Source organism: Dermacentor variabilis, chromosome 4 (assembly GCF_050947875.1).
Source record: "Dermacentor variabilis isolate Ectoservices chromosome 4, ASM5094787v1, whole genome shotgun sequence".
NCBI lineage: Eukaryota > Metazoa > Arthropoda > Arachnida > Ixodida > Ixodidae > Dermacentor > Dermacentor variabilis.
Genome location: NC_134571.1, coordinates 205,117,218 through 205,135,759, shown reverse-complemented (window position 1 = coordinate 205,135,759; position 18,542 = coordinate 205,117,218). Strand labels below are relative to the sequence as shown.

The 18,542-nt window shown below is 51.0% G+C and overlaps 2 protein-coding genes across 5 annotated transcripts in view; one reads left to right on the top strand and one right to left on the bottom strand.

The window, feature by feature from the left end:
- The window catches only part of 14-3-3zeta (tyrosine 3-monooxygenase/tryptophan 5-monooxygenase activation protein zeta), a 46,147-nt gene extending 42,297 nt beyond the window's left edge, over positions 1-3,850 (bottom strand). The window contains exons 1-2 of one of the 4 annotated variants that reach the window (XM_075690842.1): positions 3,726-3,850; positions 3,145-3,466 (exon numbers count right to left, since the gene is read on the bottom strand). In XM_075690842.1, the coding sequence (XP_075546957.1) occupies positions 3,145-3,438 (294 nt within the window). In that variant the 5' untranslated portion in view covers positions 3,439-3,466; positions 3,726-3,850. Of the gene's footprint in view, positions 1-3,144; positions 3,467-3,616 lie in introns of all 4 variants that reach the window. The other 3 variants (XM_075690843.1, XM_075690844.1, XM_075690841.1) reach the window with 3 other exon arrangements.
- A 343-nt stretch (positions 3,851-4,193) lies between these two features.
- The window catches only part of RpLP0-like (ribosomal protein LP0-like), a 96,633-nt gene continuing 82,284 nt past the window's right edge, over positions 4,194-18,542 (top strand). The window contains exons 1-2 of the mRNA XM_075690840.1: positions 4,194-4,316; positions 4,394-4,452. Of these exons, the coding sequence (XP_075546955.1) occupies positions 4,289-4,316; positions 4,394-4,452 (87 nt within the window). The 5' untranslated portion in view covers positions 4,194-4,288. The remainder of the gene's footprint in view (positions 4,317-4,393; positions 4,453-18,542) is intronic.

Below are 18,542 nucleotides of genomic sequence, written 5' to 3'. Positions count from 1 at the left end.
TTACATCACTTGGAGACTTTCATGGCTAACTGCCACATATTGCACCCAAACTTCTTGGGCACTATTTGGTAGTATTTAGCAGGGTGTCCGAGAAATGCTTTTCGTTCTGGTTTTAGTTTCATTCCAGTGCGAGGAGTTGCATTCCGGTTCTGGTCCGGAACGAAAAGAATCATCCACAACGGTTCAGAACAGCTTTTGCTCACATTGAAAAGTTTTCGAAGGAAAGTAACGATCAAAATCATTGCATTTCTCTTTTTAAGTGAATTCTGAATATGAATTATCGAGTTTAATGTGATAAAAACAATCCGATTATAAGGCACGCCGTAGCGAGGGACTAACTTTGACCACCTGGGCACCTAAACCTAAGTACACAGGTGTTTTTGCATTTTCCAGTGGATGGCAGCAGTGCCCACCAAAAAAACTAGTAACTACGCACTGTTGCCAGTTAAGGGCAATTCTTGATAAGCGTAGCATCCTCTTCGGTCAAATGATGGCGCTGTGCTCCAGCCGGAGTGGAGGAAGAGTACCGAGTCTAGAATAGTTTGGGACTGGTATCCCAGTGAGCCTCAACCGGCTTAGCACCAAGTGGTAGGATTTTGAAGGAACGACTGGTTGTCCGGACGATCCACAACACCGAGCCTACTTTGAGCTAGCTATGAGCAAGACCTTCAGCTCAAAACTGGAATTCGACATGAAATTTATGCAGTCGTACGATGTGTAACAGCTAACTGATAACCTTGAGATAATCGGTGTTTTCTACCAATGCTAAGCTGCGAGGCTTGACAAAAATGTAAAGAAATAAGATGCAATATGAGGCATTAAGAAAGGCAGGAAGGCAATGACGTGGATTTGAGAACGAACTGGTGCAGCAGATGAGATCGCGCGAAAACGTGTGCCAGGTCACGTATGGAGCAGATAAGCCAGTGGTCCACTGGGAGAACGAGCGAACGCAGAGGACGTGATGGGATTAGGAAATTCGCAAGAATATGGTGGCCAACGATACAGGGTAAGGAGTTCCCTGGGCCTGGCCTTGCAGTGGACCTGACGCACTACGCTAGCAAACGGACGCACTGCCAGGAAAAAACGCGTTGCCACGCGACGATCACCCTTTCCCTCCACGTGCATACGGACAACGATATCACCAGGGCTCACTTCCGAAGCACGGCGCGAAGCCTGCACTTGGCCTAGTACCACTGAAACACCTGCGCGTGCCAAGCGACTGCAAAGCGCGACCCGCCAGATGTGGTCGATTACGATCCAGATCGACTCAATCGGAAGCAAAACATCCGCGGTGTTGTCCCGCCGCCTGTTGCCCCCGAGGCTGCAGCTGACGGCGCACGTGCGTGGAGGAGAGCGGCGCACGTCAAAGCTGCGGGCGACAATCGCGTTTCCTGCCCCCGGCGCCGCACCCAACAACCAAGAGATCGCCGACAGTGTCGAGCACCCATTCCGCAAGATAAGCTAGCGAGCGCCACTTACGATAGCACGCCACACGTAAAAGGGCGCCTGATTCACATTCGCGGCCCACGTCAGCCCGCGGTACCCACCGGTGAATCGGCCGAGAGGCTTGGCTCCGCGTTTGCTGCACGAAGCGTGCCGTCGGCCACGTGTGTGAGGCAAGCGCTTGGGCGTCAAGTGGCTCGCGAAAGGAACCGCTAGGTGCGGCAACGCCCTCGCACCGGAAACGGCAAGGCCGCCCAAAGACTGGGTCGCTGCGACAGCGGGACCTACAGATCGCGAGGAACACGCGACTGTGGGAGCCTTACCGCGGTCAGCGTGAAAGAAGCGAAACGCCAACGCTTCTCGCAACACCTGGCGGTACGCGCACAAAGAATCGACACCGAGCGACGAACGCCGGCGCAAAAAGAAAAGGCATCGCGGCGACGTTGGTGCGAGAGAATAGCTGCTGCGCCGTCCGGCCGATCGAAGGCTCCGCGAAAGAAAGAAAAATGGGAGAAACTGGCGGCGTCTGCACAGGGTGAAAAAGAGGTGGGGGGGGGGGGGGTCAACAAGACCGCCGACGATGCGAGGAACGCGTCAATCGCTCCCCGAACAGTGCCGCATTTCGGGCCACAAGAAGACAGCGGGGGAGGTGTGTGCAGACAAGTTCGAAGCACCCCGTGCGCTGGGACGTCGAAACGCCCGCCCGCGATTCCGCCGAGCACTTCCCTCACCCCCGTCGCGGAAGGTAGGGGGAGGGAGGCCTGCGGAAGAAGAGCCGTCGCCCACCCAGCGAACGTACTGCAGTGTGGATGGAACAGATCTAGGAACGCCACGAGGCGCTAACCCCCGCATGGTCCAGAAGGCGCACACGCAAGAACGCGGAAAGCAGGGCGCCAAGTCTTCTTCGCACGAGGAAATGAAAGAAAAAAAACTGACACCGTGCGCGCACCGCCCCAACAGCGTAATATATGTCGCGCTTGTTAGCAAAAGCGGAGCCGTGCGGAAGGTTAAAAAATAAATGTCGCCGCGACACGGACCCTCGGCAAGACGATGACGTTCGGAAGACGTGGGAGGGTGACTAGCCGCACGATCTGGTTCACGTTTAGCCATGACTCATCGCGCGGCATGTAGGGAGCCAGCAGACGATAGTGCCAAACAAAAGAAACAAAAACAAGGAAGGGGGTGGGGGCGGCGTGCTGCGACTACCGGGAGTGTCACGCCTTCATTCGATGACCTCTCCGCTTACGACGCATTTTGCATGATTACACTGCCCTCAAAGTGGACACCGCTGCGTGACGCGTGCAAATCTTGCGTTTTTCCGAGCCGTGCAGCACCCGACAAGGCGTGGGAAGGGAACCCGCACGGCTTCGGCTAACCAGCGCCCAGACGGAAACGCACACCTGGCCGACGCCGGCTCACCGCCGGACTATTTTTCCCCGCCCGAAACGCTCTCCCGAAATGGCTACGCCGGGCGCTCGAGAGACGAGCCGGCGCCTGTCGCGACCGCGCCATGCAATCGTACGCGCGCAGCGCGAAACACTGCGATTGGGCACGCCCAGCATTCGGTGCGGGCGCGGACGCGCAAAAAACAGGGCGACAGCGAGCACTGCAGCACCGGCAAACACGGAGGCGCTAGGCCTAACGCGCCCGCCCTCCCCCTTCGGCGGCCATGAAGCGGCGGCAGAGGAGAGTGCTACTCACCAGCACGTCGTAGCAGATCTCGCGTAGCTCCTTCTCCACTTTCTCCCGGTACTCCCGGGCCATCTGCTGCTTGCGCTCCGAACCCTCAGTCTTCTGCTCTATGCTCGAGATGACCCGCCACGAGCTCCGCCGGGCACCGACGACGTTTTTGTAGGCGACAGAGAGCAGGTTGCGCTCCTCGTTGCTGAGCTCCACGCCCGTTTCTGTGACCTGCTTCATGGCGGCCGCCATGTCGTCGTACCGTTCGGCCTGCTCCGCAAGCTTGGCCCGCTGAACCAACTCGTCCTTATCCATTGCCGTGCCGGTGGGCTGGGTGTTTTAGCTGCAAGGCAAGCGGCCGCGGCCCGAAGGGGAACACCCGTCAGTCGAACGAAGCGCGCACGCCGCTCGGCCTCCGTCAAAATGGCGGCCGGGCTCGCTCCCGCCGCTGCGGCACGCTGCTGTATCCGGCGCTCGGACTCGCAGTACTTACCGAAGCACGCCTCTAAAACACCGCGAGCGAGAGCGCTGGACCCTTCTGCCGCTAGCCGAGCGCCGTGGCAACGCTACCACTACGACGATAGAAACCGAGCAATCTTTACCCACTGGCGGATGGTTTCGCACTTCCCCAGGCGCTAAGCGGTCGAGGAAGATTCCTTCTATCAGCCACGGGGACGCGTTTCTGATGCCACGGTGCCTTGACGTCACGCGTTGCCTGGTAACCGAGCGGAACGCCGCTTCCACGCCACCGAGTTTCGAATCTGCTGAGCCGCGTTTCTCAAGTTACGGAGCGAGACACGCTACTATTCGCGTTAATGTCAAAACTTCTTAATACTACGAAACACGCCTTTTATTTTATGCCACTTTTCAGCAGCGCAGACCACTTGTTTAAACAAAAGTTCTTTCGCAACGCATACTTCCGCTGCGCACAATTTGTTAGTAGAGGACAAATATATTCGTTAAACAAATAACTTTCCTGAACTGCCAAATAAAATACGCTATGTATACAGGCAAATGTATTTAAATTAGTGTTTTATGAGAATATAATTGGTTGGGAAGCATGTAAATGCCGCTCAGGGCGCAACGGTCTATGTGACAACCAATGGCGTTATTCTGCCTGCCACTGCGGCTGCGAACACGTGGTTTCTGTTGACGTCGTACCAGTATGCCGCGCTCGAAGCGAAATCGTCAAGGTATTTAAAACTCTTTGCGGTTTTTCTCCCCCTTGTAGTATGTGCTAATGCCTGGTACTCCTGCTCACTTATTATAGTTTCTCTAACTCGGACGAAGAAGAAGGGATTAGAACACAAGCGGGATCTCATCCAAGAGGTAAGCCTTGTCTCTGCCATGAGTTCGTCGTAAGTCGCATGAACGGTGCTGCTTTCTTTTGCACCTTTCGAAAACTGTGCAAGTTGCGTCCTCGAGGGCGAAGTATGACACGTATAAGATCCCTTATGAACCGTCGCATTGTGTAGTTGAATTGAAGCGTCGGCCAGTCATGTTTTCATTCCAGCGGTGTAAACAGCTGAGGAGTACGGCCCTCATTTGGCCACATACTCTTACCGAAACTGGCATCAGCCTATTAAGAATGATACGTGCAGCGCTATGATAATGCCCTGCTTTGCAGCCTACCTGAGGAACAAGGTCCCATTTATTTTATTTTTATTTTGGTGAACAGCATTATTACTCAAATACCAATTACACTACTTGCTAGGACCATTCACAACACACGCGCATCATATTTCGTCACAGATGGGCAGTGTAGTTACATTAAGACGGCCTACTGCACGACTATTAAAACTGCTTCTAGAACGTGCTTTTCAGTGCGGGTTATTGCATCACGTCGTATGTATGGAACAACGGCTTAATTGTTGCTCGGAGACGTTGACACATTTGCCTCTGAAGCCATGTTGTTTTTTTTCGCTGTTGTGAGGCTTAATCATTTGCACGACACACGTTTGGTCAGTTTGGGCGTGACATCCTGTTAGGGACAATATTTGAAACACGTTGGCCATAATTGTCAATAGTAGCTGTGAAGAGTAACTAAATAAGCGATCTCTGCTCCCACATATCACATATGCATTCAAGAAACAAAACTGCGACGAGGGGATCGTGAAGTGCAGACATGTAGATTCTGGGATTTCTCACGTCTGCAATATACCTATGTACAGTCGGCGTCACCCTTGTGTAGAGCGGGGGAAGGGCGGCCTCCGGCGAGCGGCTGGGCTCGAGATCAGAAGTGTCTAGGCGCGCAGCGGCCGACGCATCTAATCTCGGGCCTAGCAACTACTGTTAGGCATAGCTGGCTGGCTCCTGAGCACTCCGGAGGCCGCCGTTCTCGCGCTCTACACAAGAGTGAAGCCGACTGTACAGTGCGGTCCACTGTACATACGTAAGTACAGTGGATCTTCAGCAGCGTGAAGTCTTAAAGGGACTAACTGGCCAGAATGTGTTGTGAGACGTTGATGGAAATAAAATTACCGGGATTTATTCAGCACGCTGTTCGCGATTTAAGTAGGAATTATAATTTTAAATGGGCAAAGAAAGTGTCAAAAACCAGTAAGTGGCGAGACCTGGCAGTGAAATCTTGGTACTTTGGATGTATTCTATGAGATTACTGTACTTAACTAGACTTTTATTTATTACAGTATAATTATTGCTTAAAATTGCAGTTAGTATAATATTAGACACTTGAGCATTATTCTATGCTTCGGAAACCAGAATGCACGCATGGCTATGGCAATGCACCGAACTCAGTACCGTGTATTGATGTTGTTTCGCTTTCGATCCGATTGGTTTCATTTTGTCTGGTTAAATATCAAAGCAGATGGACAGGAAACAACGAAAACACATAGCTATTATTGCAAAAATTATGTAACAATTCGGAAAACATGAATCGCAGGAACATCAACTTGATAAAACAAAATCATAGTTTGTTACAGCTGCAGCCACACTTCTCTGCCTTCCGCTAATGCTGACGTATAATCGCTATCGCACTTACCTATGACTGTTTTCAGCATGCTTTGAGTTAACTACATCTTCACTGCAGATTGAAAAATTCTGATAAAAAATGTTCCATGGCGTTGCCCGCATTAGCAATTCATGCTTAGACAGTGTGACCGGTAAGCTTTCCATTGCACTAAAAAAAAAAAAAAATGGGCACCATGAAAATTTGTTTTCAGTAAGTGTTAGAGGTAACACTGTAATGCGCGGCTTTCATCAGCTAGTAGTCTAGCTGCAAGTGCCGGCCAAAGCGAGCTCATCGCATTGCACAGTTCTGTAGAAAGGTTTATCTTGAGGCCCAAGCACCAACAGATATGCATGTATATAGAACCGGTTTCACTTTTCATATAATGGAATGCACAAGTATTAATAGGCAGTTGTTGTTAAACCAACAATGGAGAATGGCAGGCTTTGGGTACCTATTAAGTGCAGGCTTTAAAAAAAAATAAGCAAAAATACAGTGATGCCATTTCCCAGCACTTGCATATATTTTTTGTAGGTTTAAAAATGTAAATGACGGTGGCTATATACTGTCACATAGTAGTGACGGTGAATAATACAGCATTAAAACTGTGAATAACGACACCAACCTTTTATTGAGCAAACTTGGGCCCACAAAACAAGGTACACAAAACACAGCAATAGAGGCAAACTCAATCGGTGATGATCGAAAATCTCATCAGTGAGTCAAGCGCATTGGCTTTTATACATCAGTCACCAAAAGTTCCAGAGTAGTCGCTGGTGCCCGCCTGCCTTCCAGAAAGTTCTACACCATTCGCATTGCGCATACACGCAATCAGATTACACAAGGTTCAGTGACAACAGACAGCGGCCATCGATAACATTCCAGAAACTTTTGATACTTGCAGGCACGTCCTGTGCTGAGCGACAACATGTTAGACGATCCATGGTAGAGTGTACAAGCACGACTGAATGAGGACGAAGAAAGAAACAGATACACACAGACCTGGCAGATTCTGGTTACCCGACGCCTATGCTGACTTCTGTCGCAGAGGGCTTAAGCGGGAAGTGCAAAAACGCATCGAATGGAAGTAGTTCCAATGCTAGAGCAACGAAAGTTGCTGTGGTACCATACATTCATTGCATTTCACATAATCTCAGAATAATAGCGGCGAAATCGGGGGTGGACGTGGTTTTCTCTGCCCCTGAGCGTCTACAGAAGCTGTGCAAACAGGTTAACACAGAGAATAACAAAAGGCACACATGTTCTACCCAACATCGCAAACAATTTGTAACCTGTACTTATAACATTGTCTATGCCATCCCACTTTCATGCGGAAGAATGTATATTGGTCAAACCGGCAGATGCATCAATGAGAGATTAAAAGAGCATTGATATAACGTCACTAGGGTAATCTCGGGTCATTTGGGTGTTCACTGCCGAGATTGTTCCTGCAAGCCCATGTTTGAAAGCACTTCCATTCTGTATAAGGCTCATAGCAGGATGACGAGGGAGATTGTGGAGGCCTACGAGATTGCAAAATTAGAGCAAGAGTGCGTAAGCAAGCCTTCGGTGTCACTATCGAAAAAGGAGATACGATTCCTCGGTTTATCTTTGTGACCATTGCAATACATCTTTTCCCCATGCTTTGCACATGTGTACGGTTCATCGAAATGCACCACTGAATGTTCTTTTTTGCTGTTACGTTTGTTTCCGCTCGCACAGTATATATTTGTTGATGCGTGCGAAAATAAAATCTATAGTTGAAAGTGAAGTGCTGTGTCTGTGTATCTCTTTCTTTCTACGTCCTCGTTCAGTCGCGCTTATACACTCTACCATAGATTCTAACCAACTAGCCCGCCAACGTGTTTTAACCATGTTAGACGATGAAATGAAGTCACCCGATAAACAAGTACACGTGTCAACACCCTATCTTTAAAAAAGCATCGTCCCGATGCTACAAACATAAAAGGAGAGCGTAAAACAAAACTACACTTACTATAGAAAAAGCAACAGAACAAAGTCTAAAGAAAGTCCAAAGTTCAGCTATGCAAAGTCCCAAAGTTTGTTAGTGCTGATAGAACTACTTAAGTCACACAACATGGACTATTTCAGGTCATCAGCGGCGGCGCTGTGATTGTGAAATGCCCTCTGGCATGACCACATAGTCCAATTTCCCAGTGTATCGAATGATCTTGTAGAGTCCGAAATAGCGGCGTAACAGCTTCTCGCTAAGTCCTTGTTGGCATATTGGGGTCCAAAGCTAAACACAGTCGTCAGGCTCATATTCCACGTATCATTGTCGAAGATTGTAGTGTTGGCTGTCGGTCCTCTGCTGGTTCTTTATGCGCAGGCAGGCGAGCTGTCGGGCTTCTTCGACACGCTAGAGATAGGTGGCGACGTCAAGATTCCCTCCATCGGTTATGTGCGTCAACATGCCGTCGAGAGTCGTCGTCCTGCTGCAAACCAGTTTCAACAACATGATCTGTGTTGTTTCTTGCACCGCCGCATTGCAAGCTAAGATTATGTATGGCAGGATGGCATCCCAGGTCTTGTGTTCGACGTCGACCTACATTGCTAGCATGTTGGCAAGAGTCTTATTCAGGTGCTCCGTAAGTCCATTCGTCTGCGGGTGTTAGGCAGTTGTCCTCCTGTGGATTGTCTGGCTGTACTGCAGAATGGCTTGCATGAGCTCTGCCGTAAAGGCCGTTCCTCGGTTGGTGATGAGGACTTCCGGGGCGCCATGTCGCAGCAGGATATACGACGAAAAATTTCGCCACTTCTGCTGCACTACCTTTCAGCAGAGCTTTCATTTTAGCGAAGCGGGTGAGGTAGTCTGTCACCACAATGATCCACTTCTTTCCAGATGTTGTCATCGAAAGGGTCCCAACAAATCCATCCCGATCTGCTGAAATGGTAGGGAGGGTGGCTCGGTTGGCTGCAGGCCTCGTTTGCAGTCATACCAAGTCTTGACATAACAGGCGACGTTGGCAGTCGGGCACAGCCAGTAATACTTGTATTCTTGCGAGCATGCGGGCACAATGAGAGGGTAGTTTGCGCGGGCTGGTAAAAAGTTTTTCACCAGGACGTCGTTTCGTAATAAAACGAAGACAATGCATACCTAAATACCCTCGGGACAGCAGCGACCTTGCCTTGCAAGTACTCAACAAGGCTTCTGAGCTCCGGATCTGCTCGCTACTGCTTGGCAAAGTTTTCTGCACTTATTATACCTAGAAAGGCGTCCTCGTCTTAGTCATCTTGGGGCGGCGAGTCCCCGGGAGCGCGAGACAAGCTGTCGGCATTATAGTGTTTTCATCCGGGCTTCTAGATTACAGTGATGTATTCTTGCAGTCTGTGGCTCCACCATGCCAGGCGTGCTGAATTTGCTAGCCAACACAACACGTGATGGTTGTTGACTACTTTGAACGGCCTGCCATATAGGTAAAGGCGGAATTTTGCTGTAGCTCAAATGTTGGCAAGGCATTCCTTTGGGGTCGTAGAATAGTTGCCTTCTGCTTTTGACAGCGACTAGCTAGCTTAACCTATCACCCGTTCCAGTCCGTCTTTCTTCTGGACTAGGACGGCACCGAGGCCTGGGCTACTGGCGTCAGTGTGGATTTCTGTATCAGCGTCTTCGTCGAAGTGCCCAAGTACCGGTGGCGACTGAGTGCGTCATTGGAGTTCTTCAAATGCGTTGGCCTGCGGCGTTTCCCACTTGAACTCGATATCATGTTTCCTTAGCTGTCTCAGCGGCTCAGCGATGCTGCGTGAAAAGTCCTTGATAAAGAGCCTGTGGTAGGCACACATGCCAAGGAATCTTCGCACTGCCTTCTTGTCAATGGCAGCTGTCTTCTGCGGGTCGGGGCAGACTCCAGATCTGCTGATGACATGGCCCAGGAACAGAAGCTTGTCTTAAGTGAAGTGACACTTTTCCGGCTTTTCCGGAGTGAGCCCTGATGACTTAATGGCCTCTAGTACTGCCGCATGCCACCTAAGCTGATCGTCGAAATTTCCGGCGAAGACGACGTCATCCAAGTAAACAAAACAGGTCTGCCACTTCAATCCTGCTAACACCGTGTCCATGACACACTGGAACGTTGCAGGTGACAAGCACAGTCCGATTGGCATTACCTTGAACTCATAGAGGCCGTCTGGCGTAATGATGGCGGTCTTTTCACAATCCCTCTCGTTGGCTTCTCAGTAGCCAGTCTTGAGATCCATCGACGAGAAGTATTTAGCGTTACAGCGCCAATCCAATGCGTCTTCTATCGGTGGGAGGAGGTTAAATTTCTTCTTTGTGATCTCGTTCAGTCTACGATAATCGACGCAGAAACGTAGTGTTCAGTCTTCTTCCTTCACCAAGACTACAGGAGATGCCTACGGGCTTTTCGACAGCTGGATGATGTCGTCGCTCAGCATCTCGTCGACTTGTTGCCTTATAGCTTCACGTTCTCGCATCAAAACTCTGTAAGGGCTCTGGCGGAGTGGTCGAGCGCACTCTTTGGTTATTACGCGATTCTTTGCAACTAATGTTTCCCGAATCCTCAATGACGTCGAAAAGCAGTCTTTGTATCATCGCACAAGACTTCCGAGCCGTTGCTGCTTACTGATGGGGAGACTTAAATTTATGTCCAAGTCTGGTTTGGGAACTATGGTCATCGAGGTAGATGCGGTGCAATGTGAGAGGACAATTGCATTGCTGGCTTCCACAATTTCCTCGATGTATGCAATGTATGGGAGAGGTACTGGGATCATTACCCAGCACCTCCACTAGATGTCACGTAGTAGTGATGGTGAATAATACAGTGGTAAAACTATATGTAATGAAACCAACTTGTTATTGGGCGAACTTGTGCCCACAATAGCAAGTTACACAAAACACAGCAATAGTGGCGACCTCGGTCGGCGATGGTCGAAAATCTCATCAGCGGGTCAAGTGCGTCTGCTTTTATACATCAGTCACCGAAGGTTCCAGAGTAATCGCTGGTGCCCATGTGTCTTCCAGAAAGTTCTACACCATTCACATTGCGCGTTCATGCAATCAGATTGCACAAGGTTCGGTGACAACAGACAGTGGATGGAACCATCAGTAATATTCCAGAAACTTCCGATACATGCAGGTGCATCCTGCGGTGAGTGATAACATGTTAGATGATGAAACGCAGTCACCCGATAAACAAGTATGCATGTCAATATGAATAAAAAGAAAAGGGATTGAGGGACTCAATTTTTTGTTGGCCAACAGACAATAAAGCCAAGGAAAGCATAAGGAGAATGAAAGTGAATCAAAAGAACAACTTGCTGCTAGTGGGTGCCGAATGCACATCTTGCATATTATGTATGCAATATCCTACCAATTACCCGCCTTGGTTGCTCAGTGGCTATGGTGTTGGGCTGCTAAGCACGAGGTCGCGAGATCGAATCCGGGCCACAGCGGCCGCATTTCGATGGGGGCGAAATGCGAAAACGCCTGTGTGCTTAGATTTAGGTGCACATTAAAGAACTCCAGGTGGTCGAAATTTCCGGAGTTCTCCACTACAGCGTGCCTCATAATCAGAAAGTGGTTTTGGCACATAAAACCCCATAATTTAATATCCTACCAATTGAGCTATGGCGACTGCTGTTTGTCCATCTGTTTTCTTGGGTATTGACGTGTTTGTGTACGAGATCTGACCTTAGGAGTGCCACCAAGGCCAGCACCATTTATGGCCTTGGTGCAAGAAGGTATGGGCTTGGCTGCCATCGGTGACATTTATCATTTCTACATTTAGGTTAAAACCACGTGTGATTTCCTCTGTGCTTTCCCTGGCTTTCAGTGTATGTTGGCTTCGTGTGTCAATAACATGGTTTCGCATCTTTGCCTGCAAACAACAAATAGGCGCCAGAGGTGCACCACTCATTTTGCAGTCGCATGGAGCTGCCATCACAGCAGAAGGATAACAAAAAACATAACTCCGCTCATCACCGCCACTGAGGATAAGACTTGTGCTGCTGTACCGTTAAGAAGTTGGGAGCTGGATGTGGTAACCACTAAACGTTTGGTTCTTTGTGTGATGAGCTTTATAACATGTGTTACGCACACTGTGGGAGGGGTGGTGCGTGTGCATATCTATGAGGAACACGAGCAGGCAGGTGCACCCATGCAGCATAGCTTGTATCTAGAACTTATAAAATCGGAATTCCTGAAGCATAGTACAAAAAAGCTATGTTGAAAGATATTACAGGGTGAATTAGCTCTCTCCGGGAACAATCGAGGTTGTAGGCAGAGAGGGGGGGGGTGGACCAGGCGCATTACCCTCCCCCACCAAACATTTGTGTACCAGGATGCCTGGCATAAAATGACGTGTGACAACACCCGCCTCGCCCCCACTCCTTTCTTGGTCAATGCATGCCTTTCCCCTCAAAAATCCTTACGTAGTTGTCCACGTCTGGAGGCAAGGATGCAAGGGGATTGTTTGACAGCTAACGCACATACTAGTAAACTATGTACGTTGGGAACACAAAGCCCATCATTGCAAGGGGAGTTGGCAGCACTCGGGAATCAAATAACCAGTTCATGGCAAAGCAAGGCCACCAATCTACCAAATTGGCCAAGAGGAACAAGTCTGTCATAGCCCTGACCTCGTCCAGGAAAGAGGGCTGGATCTGCTGCAAAATTGAAATCATTACATATCTAAAGGTGTTTATTTGGCACAGCTCGGAGCAGCGCAATGTCGACGGGCAGGGCAGTCACAGCTTCCAAGCACGAGAGCCGTTGCTGAGCAGGAGCACTCGACCCACTAGCGTTTTGAGCCAGTAGCGCTGAACCCACTAGCGTCTCTCTTCGCTACAATCACCCCCCGGGAGCGAGAAGGGAGCCGTCTGGCGACCTAACAGCTCGTCACGATGAGCGAGTCGTAGTAACGCTTTAAACCGTCGACATGGACAATGTCTCGTCCACGGCGGCGCATGTCTGAAGATGGCTCAACTGGTTCTATGACATAGTTCACAGGAGATGCGCATTCGAGAATACGATAAGGGCCTTCATACTTAGGGACCAGTTTTGATGAGAGGCCAGGGGCAGTTAAAGGAACAGAGAGCCACACAAGGGCTCCCGGATCCAAGGTAACCGTGGCAGTGGCGTCACCGCGAGTGCTCCTCTGGCGCTCTTGATCAGCGGAAGTAAAGGCCCGTGCAAGGTCGCGGCACTCTTCTGCATGTCTGACCGTGGCAGAAATAGGCACGCACTCGGATGCATCCGGCCGGTACGGAAGAATGGTGTCGATGGTGTGCGAAGGGTGTTGACCATACAGCAAGAAATAGGGTGAAAATCCAGTGGTGCTCTGCGTAGTGGTATTATGCGCGTAGGTGACGAATGGCAGAACGGCATCCCAGATCGTGTGGTCGGAGGCAACATACATTGAAATCATGTCGCCAAGCGTACGGTTGAAGCATTCTGTGAGGCCATTCGTTTGAGGGTGGTACGCCGTAGTCGTACGATGAACAACGTGGCACTCTTTGAGAATCGCTTCAACTACTTCCGACAGGAAGACGCGGCCGCGATCGCTGAGCAGTTCTTGAAGTGGACCATGCCGCAGGATGAATCGGCGAAGCAGGAATGATGCAACATCGTGCGCTGTAGCTGCCGGCAGAGCGGCGGTTTCAGCGTATCGTGTAAGGTGGTCTACGGCCACAATTGCCCAGCGGTTACCAGCCGACGTCAGGGGAAGTGGCCCATACAAATCGATGCCAACGCGCCCGAACGGCCTGGTAGGGCAGGGTAGAGGCTGCAGACCAGTTGGCGAGTGGTGGGGTGAAGATTTTCGGCGCTGGCAATCGGGGCATGAACGAACGAACTTTTAAATGTAGTTGTACATTCCTCGCCAGTAGTAGCGTCGTCGGAGGCGCTGGTAGGTTTTGAAAAGTCCCGAGTGAGCACACTGGATCAGAGTGGAATGATGCACAGATGTCAGAACGCAGGCTTCGAGGTACAACTAATAACCACTGGCGGCCGTCAGAGGTGTAATTGCGTCGATGAAGCAGGTCGTCGCGAATGGCGAAATGGCGAGCTTGACGGCGCAATGCACGAGTGGTTGGCTGCGATGATGGATCAGCAAGGCAGTCTATGATGGAGGCAATCCAGGGGTCCTTGCGCTGCTCAGAAGCGATGGTCCCAATGTCGACGGAAGAAACGTCAAGCTGGGATATTGCGCAGCAGGCATTGTCGTCTGGCAAGGGAGAATGTGAGAGGGCATCAGCATGCTGGCGTCCGTTGCGGTACAGTACGCGGATATCGTAATCCTGTAAGCGAAGCGCCCAGCGGGCGAGACGGCCGGAGGGATCCTTCAATGATGACAGCCAGCATAGTGCATGGTGGCCCGTGATGACATCAAATTGGCGACCATACAAATAGGGCCGGAACTTGGTAAGCGCCCAGATGATCGCCAGGCATTCTTTTTCCGTGATGGTGTAATTGGTCTCGGCTTTAGTAAGCATATGGCTTGCATATGCCACAACATATTCAGGAAACCCTTCTTTGCGCTGCGCTAGGACAGCGCCGAGGCCAACACCGCTGGCATCTCTGTGTACCTCAGTAGGTGCCGTTGGATCGTAGTGGCGCAAAATAGGAGGAGACGTCAGCAAACGACGGAGCTTAGTGAACGCCTCGTCGCACTTGGACGACCACGAATGGAGAGGTCCGTTGCTGCCAAGGAGCTTCGTCAGGGGCGATATGACGGCGGTGAAATTGCAAATGAAGCGCCTGAAGTAGGAACACAAACCTACAAAACTGCGCAGTTCTTTGACGGACGTCGATTTAGGAAATTCAGCTACGGCACGAAGTTTGGCTGGATCGGGGAGGATTCCATCCTTCGAGACGACGTAACCTAGTATCGTGAGCTGTCGCGCTGCAAATCGGCACTTCTTTAGGTTCAATTGAAGGCCAGCGTTCGCTAAGCATGTCAAAACACGCCGTAGGCGTTGAAGGTGCGTGGTGAAGTCAGAGGCAAAAACAACAACGTCGTCGAGATAACATAAGCACGTGTGCCACTTCAAACCGCGGAGAACTGTGTCCATCATGCGTTTAAAGGTTGCTGGCGCATTACAAAGTCCAAACGGCATGACGTTAAATTCGTATAAGCCGTCGGGTGTGACAAAGGCTGTCTTCGGCCTGTCGACATCAGCCATGGGTACTTGCCAATAGCCGGAGCGTAAATCTAGAGATGGGGGAAAAGAATTCTGCTCCTTGTAGGCTATCGATGGCGTCATCGATTCGCGGCAGCGGGTATACATCTTTGCGAGTGATCTTGTTCAGGCGGCGATAGTCTACACAGAACCGTACCGAGCCGTCTTTTTTCGTAACAAGGACGACAGGGGATGCCCATGGACTGTTCGAGGGTCGGATCACTTCGCGACGAAGCATATCGTCCACTTGCTCATTAATCACACGACGTTCCGTGGCAGAGACGCGATATGGTCGTTGCCGCAATGGCGGTTGGGAGCCAGTGTCAATATGGTGCGTGACAGCAGACGCCCGGCCCAAGGAAGGTTGCTCGACATCAAAAGAAGAACGAAATTCTTCTAAGATGCGCAGAAGCTGCGAACGCTGAGGTGGGGTGAGGCCATGGGCAATAGATGAATCGAACACACCTGTGGACAAAGGGTCGGACGTAGAGAGAGAACCGAGCGTGTTGTAACTGGCGCAGGACATGTCTTCGGGAACATCCGTAATTTGTACAGCGTCGATCACTTCCATGTGGCCAAGACATTCGCCTTGAAGCAGCATCACAGGGTATGAGAAGGGGTTACAGACAAAAATAGCTGTGGAGCCCTGTTTGACGTTCACAGTCGCAAAAGGCAGCAGCAGACGTTTTTTAGTATAAAAGCGGCCCGACGGAGAAAGTAGTGTGATGGCGTCGGAGAGGCTGCTGCAGTGCATTGATACAATCACTGACGAGTTGGGAGGAACGTTGGTGTCGTGCCTGACGCGTAGTTTGTTCGCAAAAGAAGCATTATCGGCAAGCGTCATATCTGAGATCTGCGACAGTTCTAGTTCGGCCCGTGTGCAATGAATGACGGCATCGTGGCGGGCGAGAAAGTCCCACCCCAGGATAACTTCATGGGAGCACGAGGAAATCACAATAAATTCGATGGCGTATACAACGTCCTCGATGAGAACACGAGCGGTGCATGCCGCAATCGGGTTAATACGCTGTGCGCCTGCTGTTCGGAGGGCGAGTCCAGCAATGGGCGTCGTAACCTTTCGAAGGAAGCGACAAAGTTTTGCGTCCATAACTGATACAGCGGCTCCGGTATCCACGAGGGCATATGTGCGCACACCGTCAACTAAAACGTCTTATCACATTGGTCGGGCTACGTTGAGGACTTCCGCGTTTCGACGGGGTCGCAGCCCTTGCCTCATGGACTGCGACGATTAGTTTTCCTCATCCCGAGCTTCGTGACGAGGCCGCATCGGTGATGGGGACCGTCGGCGTGGAGAAGTTGAGTGGCGGATGTTGGCGGACCGGCGGAATGGTGGTGATGCAGCCCGAGGTTCGTCGTCGTAATAAGGGCGCGGAGAACCCGCCATAGAACTTGGCCCAAATGGTGTAGCGCTAGGCGACTGCACGCAACTACAGTAGCGTGCGACGTGGCCTGCATAGCCGCACGCAAAACATATCGGTCGATTGTCCGCTGTACGCCACCGAGTCGTTGCGGCAGGTCCCATCCATGTGGAAGGACGCGTTGGACGTGGCGGCTGGTGAAGTGATTGCATAGCAGGCTGTTGTCGGGGCATAGCGAGGACTTTGGTGTACGTGAGAGGTCCCCGTTGAGGGAGTTGTTGAGGCTGGGTGACGACTTCCGCGTAGCTGAGTGGCACAGCTGTCGGGATCTGTTGGGGCCTGGCCATGACTTCGGTGTAGCTGTGAGGCACAGCCGCAGGAACACGCTGGTGTGGTGCTCAGGCAAAACCTCGCGCAATTCTTGCACTATGACGCGGCGAAGCGGAGGCGCAAAACTTGGCGCAGGAGCGTGTACCGACTGCGACTGTGCAAAATCCATCAACGAGAGTTGCCGGGCAACTTCCTCGCGGACGAACGCCTTCATTTCTGCTAGCAACGCTGCCTGGTTGGACATGGCAGCCAAACCAGCAAGGTGTTCGTCACGCGGTAGAGATCGACGGGTCAGTGACCGCTGCCTGCGGAGTTCTTCATAGCTCTGACACAGTGTGACAATTTCAGCCACAGAGTGTGGACTTTTGGCCAGCAACATGTTAAAGGCGTCGTCTTCTATGCCCTTCAGGATGTTTCGGATTCGATCAGACTCCGCCATGGTCGAATCGGCTTTCCTGCATAGGTCCAGGACATCTTCGATATAGCTGGTGAATGTTTCGCCTGGCTGTTGAGCTCGTTCTCGCAAACTTTGCTCGGCACGCAGCTTGCGAACAGCAGGGCGACCAAATACATCGGCGAGGGAAGTCTTAAATTCCGACCATGTCTGGAACTCTGCTTGATGGTTGTTATACCACAGGCTGGCCACTCCAGTGAGGTAGAACAGAACATGGCTCAGTTTGGCCGCTTCGTCCCACTTGTTATGGTCGCCTACCCTGTCGTACGCCGTGAGCCATTCATCCACGTCAGTGTCGTCCGCTCCAGTGTAGATAGGAGGGTCGCGATGACGAGGCACCCCGGGACACGCAGTGGGTGTAGGAGGAGGCGTTTGCTGGCAGGCGTCTTGGGGCATGGTAGATGGTAGGGTACGGGACCGGAGTTCCAGGATGATCGTCTGAGGGTACCCCGCACACTCCACCAATTCTAAAGGTGTTTATTTGGCACAGCTCGGAGCAGCGCAACGTCGACGGGCAGGGCAGTCACAGCTTCCAAGCACGAGAGCCGTTGCTGAGCAGGAGCGCTCGACCCACTAGCGTTTTGAGCCAGTAGCGCTGAACCCACTAGCGTCTCTCTTCGCTACACATAGAAAGAATGTATCTTTTTGAAAAGCTGCTTAAAATTTAACATCAGCTGCGAGGGGGAAAAAGGACTTGGAGCATAGTGCGAATTGCCTCCACATTCATCATCATCATCATCATCATCCTGGTTACGCCCACTGCAGGGCAAAGGCCTCTCCCATACTTCTCCAACAACCCCAGTCATGTACTAATTATGGCCACGCCGTCCCTGCAAACTTCTTAATCTCATTAAGAAGTTCTCCACATTAAGCGACCTGTAATATCGACACTTTGAAGGAAAGAACACCATTCATTCATTCATGCATGATGTCGATGAATAAACATCTCTCAACATGGTTCTGTAGCTATGGTATTATCTTGCTGAGCACAAGGTGACAAGTTCAATTCCCAGCTATGGCAGCTGCATTTTGCGTGGGGGGGGAGGGGGGCAAAATGCAAACGTGCTAGTTTACCTAGATGTGGCTATGGTGTTGGGCTGCTGAGCACGAGGTTGCGGAATTGAATCCC